This window comes from Adiantum capillus-veneris, chromosome 7, assembly GCF_014529385.1.
Source record: "Adiantum capillus-veneris isolate H3 chromosome 7, ASM1452938v2, whole genome shotgun sequence".
In the NCBI taxonomy this organism is placed as follows: Eukaryota; Viridiplantae; Streptophyta; class Polypodiopsida; order Polypodiales; family Pteridaceae; genus Adiantum; species Adiantum capillus-veneris.
Genome location: NC_140937.1, coordinates 152,946,994 through 152,959,351, shown reverse-complemented (window position 1 = coordinate 152,959,351; position 12,358 = coordinate 152,946,994). Strand labels below are relative to the sequence as shown.

Sequence of the window (12,358 nt, the reverse complement as noted above, 5' to 3'; positions counted from 1 at the left end):
AGTACATACGATTTTGATTCTAGCTGTATACACAAAGGCTACACCGGACGAGTAGCAAACAGTGTTTCAGCCTGTTCATTTGAACGCTAGCCAATTACACCTCAGTATTAGAAGAAAAGCAATGCACAATGATTGCAACCTATTAGACAACGGCCATAATCATCAATACCGCTTCTCAGCATGTTTTCAACTATTTTTCAATTCCCAAAGCCAATTAGACACATATACAACTAATGCAATCCATTAAACCCAGCCATTACTGATAAAAACATTTCTGCTCTTGAAAAAGGTCAAATCAAGTGCTACACTTGGCAAAGGCCATTTTTGTTCTTCTCAAAATACAGCTCCACAAGAGCTCCTTGTTGTACATCAATAGACCATTTACGTACCTGGTAGTAATATTAATACTTATCAAAGTAAAAATAAATCATATCGGATGCAAAAAGAGAAGAGTCTGAATAAACATCATAATGAGAAATTGCATTAAATAAACAATAGACGGACAGCAAAACCACTCGCACAAACAACAAACAATTAATGCAGGTTCCATCAATACAGCCGAAAACACATGTTAACTTTATGTATAATTGACCAAGTGGCCACAGCAAGCATGCTATCACAATGGTGCAGAAAGATCGGTAACAAATGTTCTTTTGAATGCGGACAGCATAAATGACAGGGATATGAGATGAGCGTGTCTGCATACTGGACCTTAACAGCGTATACAGACAGTAGATTATCAAGTGTATGCAGAAACTTGTCGCCTAAATCTTGTCAATTTTGTCCGCCTTTACGACAGGGTTTGCCTTGGAGATGGCCTCTCGTGCTGCGGCTCTATAATCAAACGAACAGTTGTGCTTGTCATTGTAGCGATGCAGAGAGCAGAATATACCACCACATCGACATTTGAAACCTGTCAGGCCTACCCGCTTATTGCATGATGCACACCTGCTGGGCTTAGGTGGGGTTGAATCACATGCTCCCAAAGCTTTGACCTCATTGGAAGAAGACGCGATCTGGGCAACAGAAGACTGGGTGCATGTTTCCACTTCTACCTTCATAATCTTTTCCTGCCTCTCTGCTGCTGTTGCTTGGGAGTGGACTGCTGAGATGGCAGCCGCTGCCTCTGCAGCTTTAGCTTGCTTGGCGAGAACATCTCGATAACACCGAGAGCACAAATTCATTGTTGTTGCACTGCCAAAAAATCCACAATTGTTTGAACATAAGACCGGTGCTTCTGGAGGCTGGCAACCTGTCTCTTCTGCTTCCATCTTCCAGCTCTCTTGTGCCATCCTGTGAAAGAGATGTCCATTATAGGAGAATTCTTAGTGCAAGCGCAATCAAGCATCCGCCAATATGACATAAGGACAAGTATACATGCATGTATAAAGAATCTATAGGCAATAAACACACAGAACATTTGTCTCCAAAGTGGATTAAGATGAGCTTCATACATGTGTGCAAACCGACAATCACACCAATGCAACTAAATCCAATAAACAACAACATTCGTCTCCAATACATGTAAACCCAATAAAACACAAACATTCGTCTCCATTAAATCACACCAATACATTTAAATCTAATAAACAAATGTTTAATGCGGATTAAGATGTGCGTCATACATGTGCACAAACCTACAATCACACCAATAAATATCACAAACATCCAGAATATCCGAGCTAAAACACCACTTTCACAATCTTCATGAGATCAATCTATAAAAGAAGAACATTGACAATGTCAGACACATGAACCCTCATCCACTTAGAAGCAGCAAACTGTAGACTTCTGCAAAATTTTACACACCCCATCATCTACTCAAACAAACGAGAATCACACTATAGTAGCAAAAATTCCATAATTAAAAGCCCTTCTGCATTTTCAGAACAGAAATTTCATTGGAACAGGATCAAAATGGAGCAAGGCGTAGACCAGCAAGGACATTTCAAAAGCTGCACAAGCAGAGCTCTGCTGGGCGCTGATGAAGAAATGAGTTAACCTGGGGTGTCAATTTGGTGTCTTCGTCTGCGCGATGCTAGCTTATGAAGAAACCCTAATTTTTTCAAAGGGAGCGGTGGACCATGGAAGAAAGAACCAAGAACGGGGAATACCTGAAGGAGTTGGTGTGCGTGTTTCTGTGTGTGTATGCGTTGGTGGGGAGGAAGACGAAGCTGTCGCGGTAGGGCGGACCTGCTCCTCCCTCCCTTCCCTTCTTCGTCGTGAAAATGCCACATTAACACCCTCGTTATATTTTATGCTTGCTTTAAAATGAACGTTACACATACGTTAAGCATTTTAATCTTAACAAGTTTTTAGGAATCAAAATTAAGGTCACTACTCCCTCAAAAAAAAACTACAACTACACCAAGTTTAATGTGAGACTCGCAACAACGACAAAGCGTCAAATTCGGTCGGTCGGTCTCTCATGTCTCCATAGCTATGAAGATGTCTTCTTTACAGAGAATGCAAGTGTCAATTTGACACAATTGTTTAGGTCAAAAGAAAAAAGCTTCACTGAGACCAACATTCACCAAGCACAAATATTATGCTCTTTAGAAAAAAAAGCTCCCAGGAACCACTTTCACAAAGCACACGTATTCTGCTCTCGGAAAGAAAATGTCAACTTTGATGCACAAAGTTGTAATGAGATGGTTACAAGTTGCCCTCAATTGTTGTTGGGATGTGCAAGGAGGCAACTCAAAATTGGTTGTGCTTGTCATAAGGATACATGGTTGTCTAAAACTTATGAGTAGAATTAAGATACTCAAGATTGTTGTGGGACACCTAATCTCATTGTGTCGACCGTAAATGCAATTCTTCACCCAGCGATAAAAGACTCATTCGAAAACTCTATCTTCACCAACCCACACATGAATGATTTTTTAGGGTATACTAGGAATATGACACCCCTAAATCAAAAGTTGCCAAGTGCCTTGCTGTTTCAACAATTTTTTTTCACAAAACTACAAGCTACCAACCATGATCTCTTTCTAGCTTGTATTGTCATAGCTTATTCTTTTCCTAAGCCTTCACTTCCTTTCAAAACATTTTGACCTCACAAATTCCTTTTGCTAGAGAAAGAAGAAACATGAAACACTTTCCCTTGCCTTTTATGTCTAGCTAGGCTTTTGTGTAAGATAGCTATAAGATTTTTACCAAATTTACATACAAAATGAACCTTTTAGACTTTTGATTTCTCTTGAGCCCACATTTGTCATTTTCCAGTCAGGGAGAAACTTAAGACACTTTCCCATAACGTTTACAATCAAGCCATGTTTGCTAGCAAGTTATCTTTTGCCAAATACCTTTGGAAGGGCACTCTTATAGCGTTGTGCCTCCCTCACGCTCAGCACTGCGTGCCTTTCGACTTGTGTCCTTCATGCTCGTCCATATATTGTACTAGCCATATGTTACATTGGCTCCATATGATTTCATAAGAAATGCGATTTGTTTTTATCGAAAAACAGTTTCTATGACCCTCTAGTAGGTCTATACGCATGTTTTGTTACGGCGAATCTGTATAGATACTCTAGGAATGGGAGGAATTAGCGAAGCAAAATGGGAAGTGAAAGAAGGGAGGGAACGTGTGGCAGAAGATTTTGTCATAGCAAGAAACATGTTTGTTGTGAAAAGGAGGCAGGGCATGCTGTCAGAGGGAGTCAAGGGCGGTGACCATATCCCACTTGAGGAGTTGATCAATGGTACGCAGCGGCAGTGGCCTTATCCCACCTGAGGAGTAGTGCAACATCCATATGGGTAGGCGTGTCCGAAGGGAGGATGTGAAGAGGATCAATTTAATCCAGCAAACAACGCATGCAGGATGTCGAGTAGGCAGACGAGAGAGAGATAGAGAGAGAGAGAGAGAGAGAGAGAGAGAGAGAGAGAGAGAGAGAGAGAGAGAGAGAGAGAGTTGATCGGTGTGTGAGTTGGACAATTGAAAGCACTCCTGGAGATAGCAATGAAGTGAAAGGGTGGTTGATCTCAGCAGTAGGGAGAGCTTCACAACAAGGGGACGTGGTGGAGGGTATGGGTGCTGCTCTGGTTTAGGGAGTGCTACACAACAAGGCCATTATGTGGAGGCTGGAGCTACGAAGATCAATGACTTTCGTAGTGGCACTTGCATGGAGTGGATTCTCTCTATCTCAATGTGTCGTGCAACACACACACAAGAAAGGAGCTAGGGAGCGGGGCTAGACGCGGTAGTTATAGAGTGTCTGCGAGCATAGGTGGGGGTCGCACATGAGGAGGAGTAAAGCATGGGCAGGGAGGGGTTCTACACTCTCTCGCTCTCAGATCATGTATAGTATTGATTATGTGCGTGTGGGATTTGCTAGGTATGCAGATTTGTTGTTTTATGGCTTGTAGCATGTCATTTCACTATTTTGCAGGGCATCAGTGTGATATTAGAGCAAGGTTTCTACTCTCTTGGTAACAAGAAGTCACCAAAATTCTAAACTCGATATCCAAGTGAGGTGCATGATTCGCTTTCTGGCAACATTATGTACCAAAGATAAGTGCAATTATCCAACTCTAGTAACTAGTTTCATTGAATTTTATTGTTTCATTCCTTCTGGATCTGCATATTTCTAGAAATTCTTCGAAATTTTTGGATATCATTAAGGATAATGCTTTATCAAATAGTGATGAGGGACACCAATACAAATCAACAGGATAGTTTGAATCATGATATTCTATGAATTAAGTGCATATGAAGTTGCATGGCATGGTGATTCGTTTTGAATTTTAGTATATACATGGGTAAAAGGATATAAATTTTTACTCTATTTGCTTTCTCATTAATTCTGGATCATCTTCATCCCTCTTGCTAAAGAAGAAACTGTCAAAATTCTAGAGGACTTGTATACAATGTGAAATGTGTTGAGATTTGAGAGATGCATATAAAATACAAATAATTTGGCTATTATATTGCCCGTACTAGATAATTGGAGAGTAAGTGAAGAGAGCCGGTTTTTTTTTTTTTTTCCATTGCTCTACACTATGTCCCTCTCTTGCAAGCCAATAGATAGACATCTCTTTGTAACCCCCATGTAGGTGACATCAAAAGGAGCTTCACCACCACCATGGGAACAACCCCCAAGAGACCTTTGGGGGAAAAAAATGAGCATGAGTTGGACATGAGGAGAACAACACAAAAGCCTTGATGATGGTATGCAATAGTAGCAACCCTCAACACCCCACTTTATGCTCGACACCTAAGGGCATAGTTCTAGCAACTACTTCAGTGCATGGCCAACGACAACAAACTATAGTGCCCAACCCGCCATACAACTTCAGACATGTAAGGTGCTGGTTTTTTCTCTCCCCGTTAGCTACGCGTGCATGCCCACCATCCCCAACCACCCACTCCTAATTGTTTACCTCGCTCGCTTTTGACTTCGGCAGGCCAGTTCCACCCACCCTCCTCAACTGCCCACTACCTCTCTCAGGTCACGTTCTCGCATGCCGCAAGAGAACCGCACAACTTTATTGATCTCTTTCTTTAAATCCCACAAATTCTTAGCTCACAGTTTTGATCGTCATACAACGTCTCCAACTACCAGACAATTACACTTCTTCCCTTTCTACCTCTCATCAACCCTCCCTTCCAACCACAACCTCTGTTTACCTTCGGTGCTTCTCAATCACCACTCCCTCTATCACCTCGTCACCCTAGCATCCTTCTCTCTTTTTCTACCTCATTCACTATGCGTACACACCAGACTAGATAGCCAGCGTACCCTCTCTCACTATAAGGGGAAAATTACAAAACCGCTAGCATTGTCATGGGCTAACAAAGGAAAATAGAAAGAGAAAAGATTGTGTGTGCGGCAATAACAGCGGCAACTCACACTGTAGTGGTTTAGCAGCAATATACGCGGTAATATACCCGTAACTATTACTGTGTGCATTGCCGTAACTATTACTGCTACACCCATATTCAAAAATAAAGGTGCTCATTTGGGTGGGTGGCCCAAATGAGCACCTTATTTTTTACCTACATAAAACATATGAAACATCACTTGTTTTTTGAAAGAGTATACAGAAAAAACAAAAAATTGAAATTGAATATACTTTACGTTTACAATTCAATGTGCAAAAGATCAACTATTAAAAAAAGTTACAAATAAAAGGAAATAGTTGTATATACATTGTGCCACATTGGAACTTTATGAGAGTTTAGATAAATAATTTTCTATTTAATCCTTCTCCTCGTCATCGTCATCGTCATCTACAAGTACGCATGTTTGACCACCCTGACTCTACATTAACCCAACCAAATTAAACAAATCAACAACTCAAAACAATTGATAGAATATTATTTGTTTAAACTTATTGCTTGTAGAGATCCAACCGCTGAGTTGAATTGCTCGCGAGCGATGTGGTTGTTCTCCAACAACCATCACCAAGTTTCAATTCCTATATGACGCTCCCAAAACTGACCATTGTTAGGAAATATGACGTACCTAAGTGGATAATTGAGTAGTTTACTTAATGGACAGAGATAATTTTCACACATGAGAGATTATATAGGAGAGAGAGAGAGAGAGATCACACGATATACGTGGTTCACCCAATGTGGGCTACGTCCACGAGAAAGTAGCCACTCAATGGCTTTAGTACTTCAAAATAAGAAGTAGATTACAAAGGGATTATACCCTTTTGGAGCTCCCGCCTTTCTTCACTCTCACCACCTCACATCAACTTCACAATGCACCACAATGCTTCACAAACCCTTTTTGTGTGTAGAAGAGGCCTCCTTTTATAGGCCAAAAGGGTTGCCCTCTCTCATGAGAGGCGGCCGTGTGTGTAGCCGCCCTTGTGTTGACAAGTCCGACTTGGACTCTCCAATGCGCCCATGTGTGGCCGCCCTTGAGAAGACAAGTCCGTTTTTAAATCGGCCACCGATCATTGAATTTGGCCACCGACCACCGGCCATTGACTTCTGACCACCGGCCAACCGACTGTCCATTTTCTGATCACTTTTCGATCATCGTTCGGCCATAATATTTCGATGAAAAGGAATATTCTGGCGAGGCCGTGAAAGTTATGGTTTTCAGCGAGTGCTTTTTCTTCATGCACGATGGATTCTTCTCATAACGGGGGCCTTACAAATGTGCGTTTTTATACTGAAAATTACAAGGGTTAAATCAGACTCCATACTTAACAATCTCCCACTTGGAGACTAATCTCCAAACCAAACCTCTAACTGCTTTTTCATCCTGCTTCGTATCCTTGAATGCCGATTGAAGATGAGCAAAAGCTCAACTTCTTCTTGTTGACTACCTTTGTAAACATACCTGCAAGTTTTCACTTGTATGCGCCTTTTCTAGCTTTAGATATCCCTCTTCCAAATGAGTGCGTATGAAGTGATATCACACCTCAATGTGCTTTGTCCTTGACTGAAAGGTTGAGTTCTTCGCAAGATGAATGGCGCTTTGACTCACTGTATAAGACACAGTTGTCTTGCTTGTATCCAAGCTCCTCCAAGAATTTGTGAAGCCACAGAAATTTTTTGCTTACCTCCGTCATTGCTACATACTTTGCTTCTGTGGTAGAAAGTGAGACCACTTTCTGCAGCTTTGAAGCCCAACTTACTAATGTGTTTCCAACTGTGAAGACATAGCCAATAGTGCTTCTTCGAGTATCTTTTTCACCTGCCTTATCTACATCAGCATATCCTTGCACGAAAATATCAGTGCCTCCAAAATACAAAGCATTTTTTGTTGTCCCTTTGAGATACCTAAGTATCCACTTCACAACTTGCCAGTGCTCTTTACATGGGTTTTCCATGAACCTACTCACAACTCCCACTACATGTGCAATATTTGGCCTTGTCCAGACCATAGCATACATTAGAGAACCTATCGCTGCATCATATGGAACTTTAGACTTATAGGCTATCTCCTTTTGTGGCTTTGGACACATATCCTTAGTTAGTTTGAAGTAACCAGCCCAAGGTGTAGAAACCGATTTTGCATTTTGCATTGCAAACCTTTCTAGTACCTTCTTAATGTAATCCTCTTGAGATAGCTTTATTGTCTTCTTTGTCCTGTCCCTTGATATCTTCATACCAAGTATCCATTTTGCAGCACCTAAATCTTTCATTGAAAACGATTTAGACAACTCCTCTTTTAGGTCTTTGATATCCTGCATGTTAGCACTTGCAATCAACGTGTCATCAACATACAACATTAGGATGACGAACTTTCCATCTCCCAAATTCTTTGTGTAGATGCAATGATCCGAGTTGCATCTTCTGAATCCATGATCCAACATCCATCAATCGAACTTCAAGTACCATTGTCTTGATGCTTTTTTTAAACCATACAAGATTTTCTTTAATCTGCAAACCATTTTCTCATTACCCTTTACTTCATACCCCTTTGGTTGAAGCATGTAAATTTCCTCCTCTAAGTCACCATGAGGAAATGTCGTGTTCACATCCATTTGCTCAAGATTTAAGTCATGAGCAGCCACAAGGCTTAAGACAAGCCTAATTGAGTTCATTTTTACAATAGGAGAAAATATTTCATTGAAGTCAATACCTTTCTTTTGAGAAAACCCTTTTACCACAAGCCTACACTTGTACCTTTTCTTCCCACCTTCTTCTTCCTTCAACTTAAACACCCATTTGTTCTACAGTGCCCACTTACCTTTAGGCAACTCGACGAATTCCCATGTTTGGTTGCGATGTAATGAGTCCATCTCCACTTGCATGCTCTTCATCCATTTTTCTTTGGATTTGTGATGCATGGATTCTTTGTATGATTCTAACTCTCTAGAATTTGAGATCAAAAGGTGGTTGAAGGAAGGAACAAACCTTTCTGGAGGTCTACTTGCTCTTGTAGATCTTTGGGGAATAGGTTGAGGCTCCTCATTTGGTTGACGTTGGTGTACGTTGTCGCCGTTTGCACTCCTTGAGTCTTCACCGTCCTCAAGCTCCAGGTACTCATCACCTTTTTTTTTTTTCTTTCCAAGTAATCTTTGTACATATTTTGGTCGTTGAAAATTACATCCCTGCTTCTAAAGATTTTACCATCTTCAGGATTCCATAGATGATACCCAAAGTCAGCTTCTCCATAACCAATGAAGAAACACTTTTTGGACTTTGCATCTAGCTTTGACCTTAGGCTTCTATCTATGTGCATGAAAGCCTCACACCCAAACACTTTGAGAAATGGATAATTCATTGGTTTACCTGTCCATGCCTCTTCTAGAACTTCCCCATCCAATGTCATTGAGAGTGAACGGTTGATTAAGTACACATATGTACTTACTGCTTCCGCCCAAATCTCAAGTGGTAGGCTTGCATGTATTTGCATTCTTTGTGCTCACTCCATGATCGTTCTGTTCATCTATTCAAAAATGCCATTTTGTTGAGCTGTTCTTGGGGTTGTCCTTTGCCTCCAAATGCCATTGCTAGCACAAAAGCTTTCAAAAGCTTGGCTGCAATATTTGCCTCCATTGTCGGATTTGAGGCATTTAAGCTTGGTACCTACTTCATTCTCCACAAAGACTTTCCACCTTTGAAATATGGAAAATACATCGGACTTATTCTTCATTACATAAACCCATGTTTTCCTAGTTGCATCGTCTATGAATGTTACATAATACATTGAGCCACCAAGTGATGGTGTACTTGCAGGACCCCAAACATCAGATAGAACCAATTTAAGTTTTTTATTTTTTCTTTCATTTTTTGCTTTTGTTTACCATAAACACAATCTTCACAAAACTCCAAGTCTACTTCTTTCAAACTTGGTAGAACCTTCTTTGATTGAAGGATTTGCATTCCTTGGGCACTCATATGCCCAAGACAGTAGTGCCACACCACATTGTCGACTTATGTAGCTATTGCACAAGTTGAAGATTGCATGCTAACAGTACACAAGTAAAGTGTACCAACCTTTTCTCCTTTGGCAACCACCGAAGATCCCTTTAAATCTTTCACCGTTTGTTTTTTAATGCAATGTTGTGGCCTTCATCGTCCAATTATCCTATAGAGATGAAATTTTTGCGAAGAGAAGGAACATGCCTAACATCTTTACGCTTCCATTCATTTCCATTAGTAGTTTTGACACGAACTGTACCTTTGCCGACAGTTTCACAAGCTTCATCAACTCCCAAGTATACATACCCAAAATTACCTTTGATGTAATCTTGGAAATGCTGCTTGTGCAGTGTTGCATGGAATGGAGCCCCAGAATCTACTATCCAGAAATTAGACACAATGTATAATGAGAGAATTAGAGCATCTTGCTCTACTCTACCTACCACATTGGCCTCCGATGTTGGCTTGTTTTCTTGAGACTCTAACTCCTTCTTCTTGGACCAGCAATCCTTCTTGACGTGGCCCTTCTTGTCATATCAGTTCCAACATTCGAGAACTGCCTTTGTGCGTGAGTCGCCTTGAGCAATCACGACCCTTTTGGTTTTTGAATCTCTCCTTAGGTATTTCTCTTGTTTCCACTGACAGTGTAGCACCTGATGATTCACCTGTACTTCTCCTTTGCATTTCCTCGCTTAGGAGCACACCCATAACATCATCAAACTTAAGAGTATTTGTGCTAGAGATAGAGTTACTTACAACCATCACAAGGTTGTCCCAACTATCCGGTAGAGACGATAGTATAAGGAGAGCTCGCACTTCATCATCAAAATTGATTTTCACCGATTGAAGTTGACTTATGTGGTGTTAAAGGCATTTAAGTGTTCTGCAACTAAACCATTCTCTGTCATCTTTAGATTGAACAAACGCTTCATGAGAAATACCTTATTGGATGCTGATGGTTTCTCGTAGAGGCCGTCAAGTGACTTCATTAAGTCCTCCGTGGTCCGAGCTTCAAAGACCATCATATGTATCATAGACTTGCTGCAAGCATGCTACCATTTTTACTTAATTTACTAACATCTCTAAGGAATACAAAAACATATGCGATGATCAGATTTGAGCAATTGTCTAGATCTCGATTTCATACCAAATTTGGACAACCGTCAAAACATCAAAAGAAAATTTATTTAAATACCAGCTTTCCCATTTTTTTACTACATCCAAGCTATTATGTCCTTGCAAGCTCTCAACCCCAAACAAAAACTATGTTTTTGTGTGATAATTCGACAATATCCAACTCTCAGAGACTTAACTCATCCATTTGGAAAAGTATTCAAATCTCGATCCTAAATGAAAACAATCTCAAACCCAAGCTCCTATCTCAATCAATCATGAGCATAGGCCTTATGTTTGCTTCATGAAGAATACGAAATTCTCTCTCATTGAAAAAAATTATCAAACTCCAAGCAATAAATATGTCATCAATTGACATTTGGATTGTTTTCCAAATCTCAATCATGAACCTAGACCATGAGACTTTAAACCGTTTAAATTTTAATTGCAAAAGAAAACAAGCGATCAAGCACTCATCTCCATACTTGGCTAGTGATTTGTACCCCACACTGGACCCATTTTTCGTGAGAGATTTGGATGGTTTCCCAAATCCCATATATTTGTCATCCCATATGTTTAACATTACAGAAGTCTCTAATGATCTCAAAACCCACATTCAAAGGCCATCGTTCCACTGCATTCTAGTCCACCAAATTATTTATTTGTTAACTCTCATTTATAAATTGAAGCCCAAACCAGATTGATAAAGCTTAAACCCCAAGCATGAAACATGGTGTCAATTGAAGTTTGGACGGTTGTCCAAATCTCAGAGACTTATATGAGTCATGAACCTAGGCCATGGGTTCAAGCTCCAAAGACCATCACATTTATCATAGATTCGTTGAAACAGGCTCCCATTTTTACTTAATAATCTCTAAGAAATGCAAAAACATATGCAATGATCATATTTGAGCAATTGTCTAAATCTCAATTCCATACCAGATTTGGATAACCGTCCAAACTTCAAACGCAATCTTTAAATACCATCTTCCCCAATTGTTTATTGCATCCAAGATATTGTGTTCTATCTTGCAAGCTCTCAGTCCCAAACAGAAACTATGCTTTTGTGTGAAAATTAGACAGTTGCGGTTGTCCAAATCTCAAAGACTTATCTCAACCATTTGGAAATTTTCAAAATCTCAATGCTAAATGCAAACAACCTCAAACCCAAGCTCATGTCTCAATCAGTCATGAACCTAGACCTTATGTTTGCTTCATCAAGAATACCAAATTCTCTCTCGTTTAAAAAATTCTCAAATTCCAGGCAATAAATATGTTGTTGATTGAGATTTGGATGGTTGACCAAATCTCAAATACTTATCTCAATCATGAACCTAGGCCATGAGACTTTAAATCTTTTTAAATCCTAACTACAAAAGCAAACAAGCAATCAAGCGCTCACCTCTATAC

At 40.1% G+C, this 12,358-nt stretch overlaps 1 protein-coding gene across 2 annotated transcripts; it reads right to left on the bottom strand.

The window, feature by feature from the left end:
• Positions 1-515: 515 nt before the first annotated feature.
• On the bottom strand, positions 516-2,331 carry LOC147454838 (zinc finger A20 and AN1 domain-containing stress-associated protein 2-like). Of its 2 annotated transcripts, none has more exons than XM_086516659.1 (2): positions 2,115-2,331; positions 516-1,293 (listed from the first exon to the last, which is right to left on the bottom strand). In XM_086516659.1, the coding sequence occupies exon 2, from the start codon at positions 1,290-1,292 to the stop codon at positions 765-767; it is 528 nt and encodes a 175-aa protein (XP_086372785.1). In that variant the 5' UTR covers position 1,293; positions 2,115-2,331; the 3' UTR covers positions 516-764. The 2 variants fall into 2 exon arrangements, with proteins under 2 accessions (XP_086372785.1, XP_086372786.1); XM_086516660.1 differs by lacking the exon at positions 2,115-2,331 and adding an exon at positions 1,936-2,071.
• Between the last annotated feature and the right edge of the window lie 10,027 nt (positions 2,332-12,358).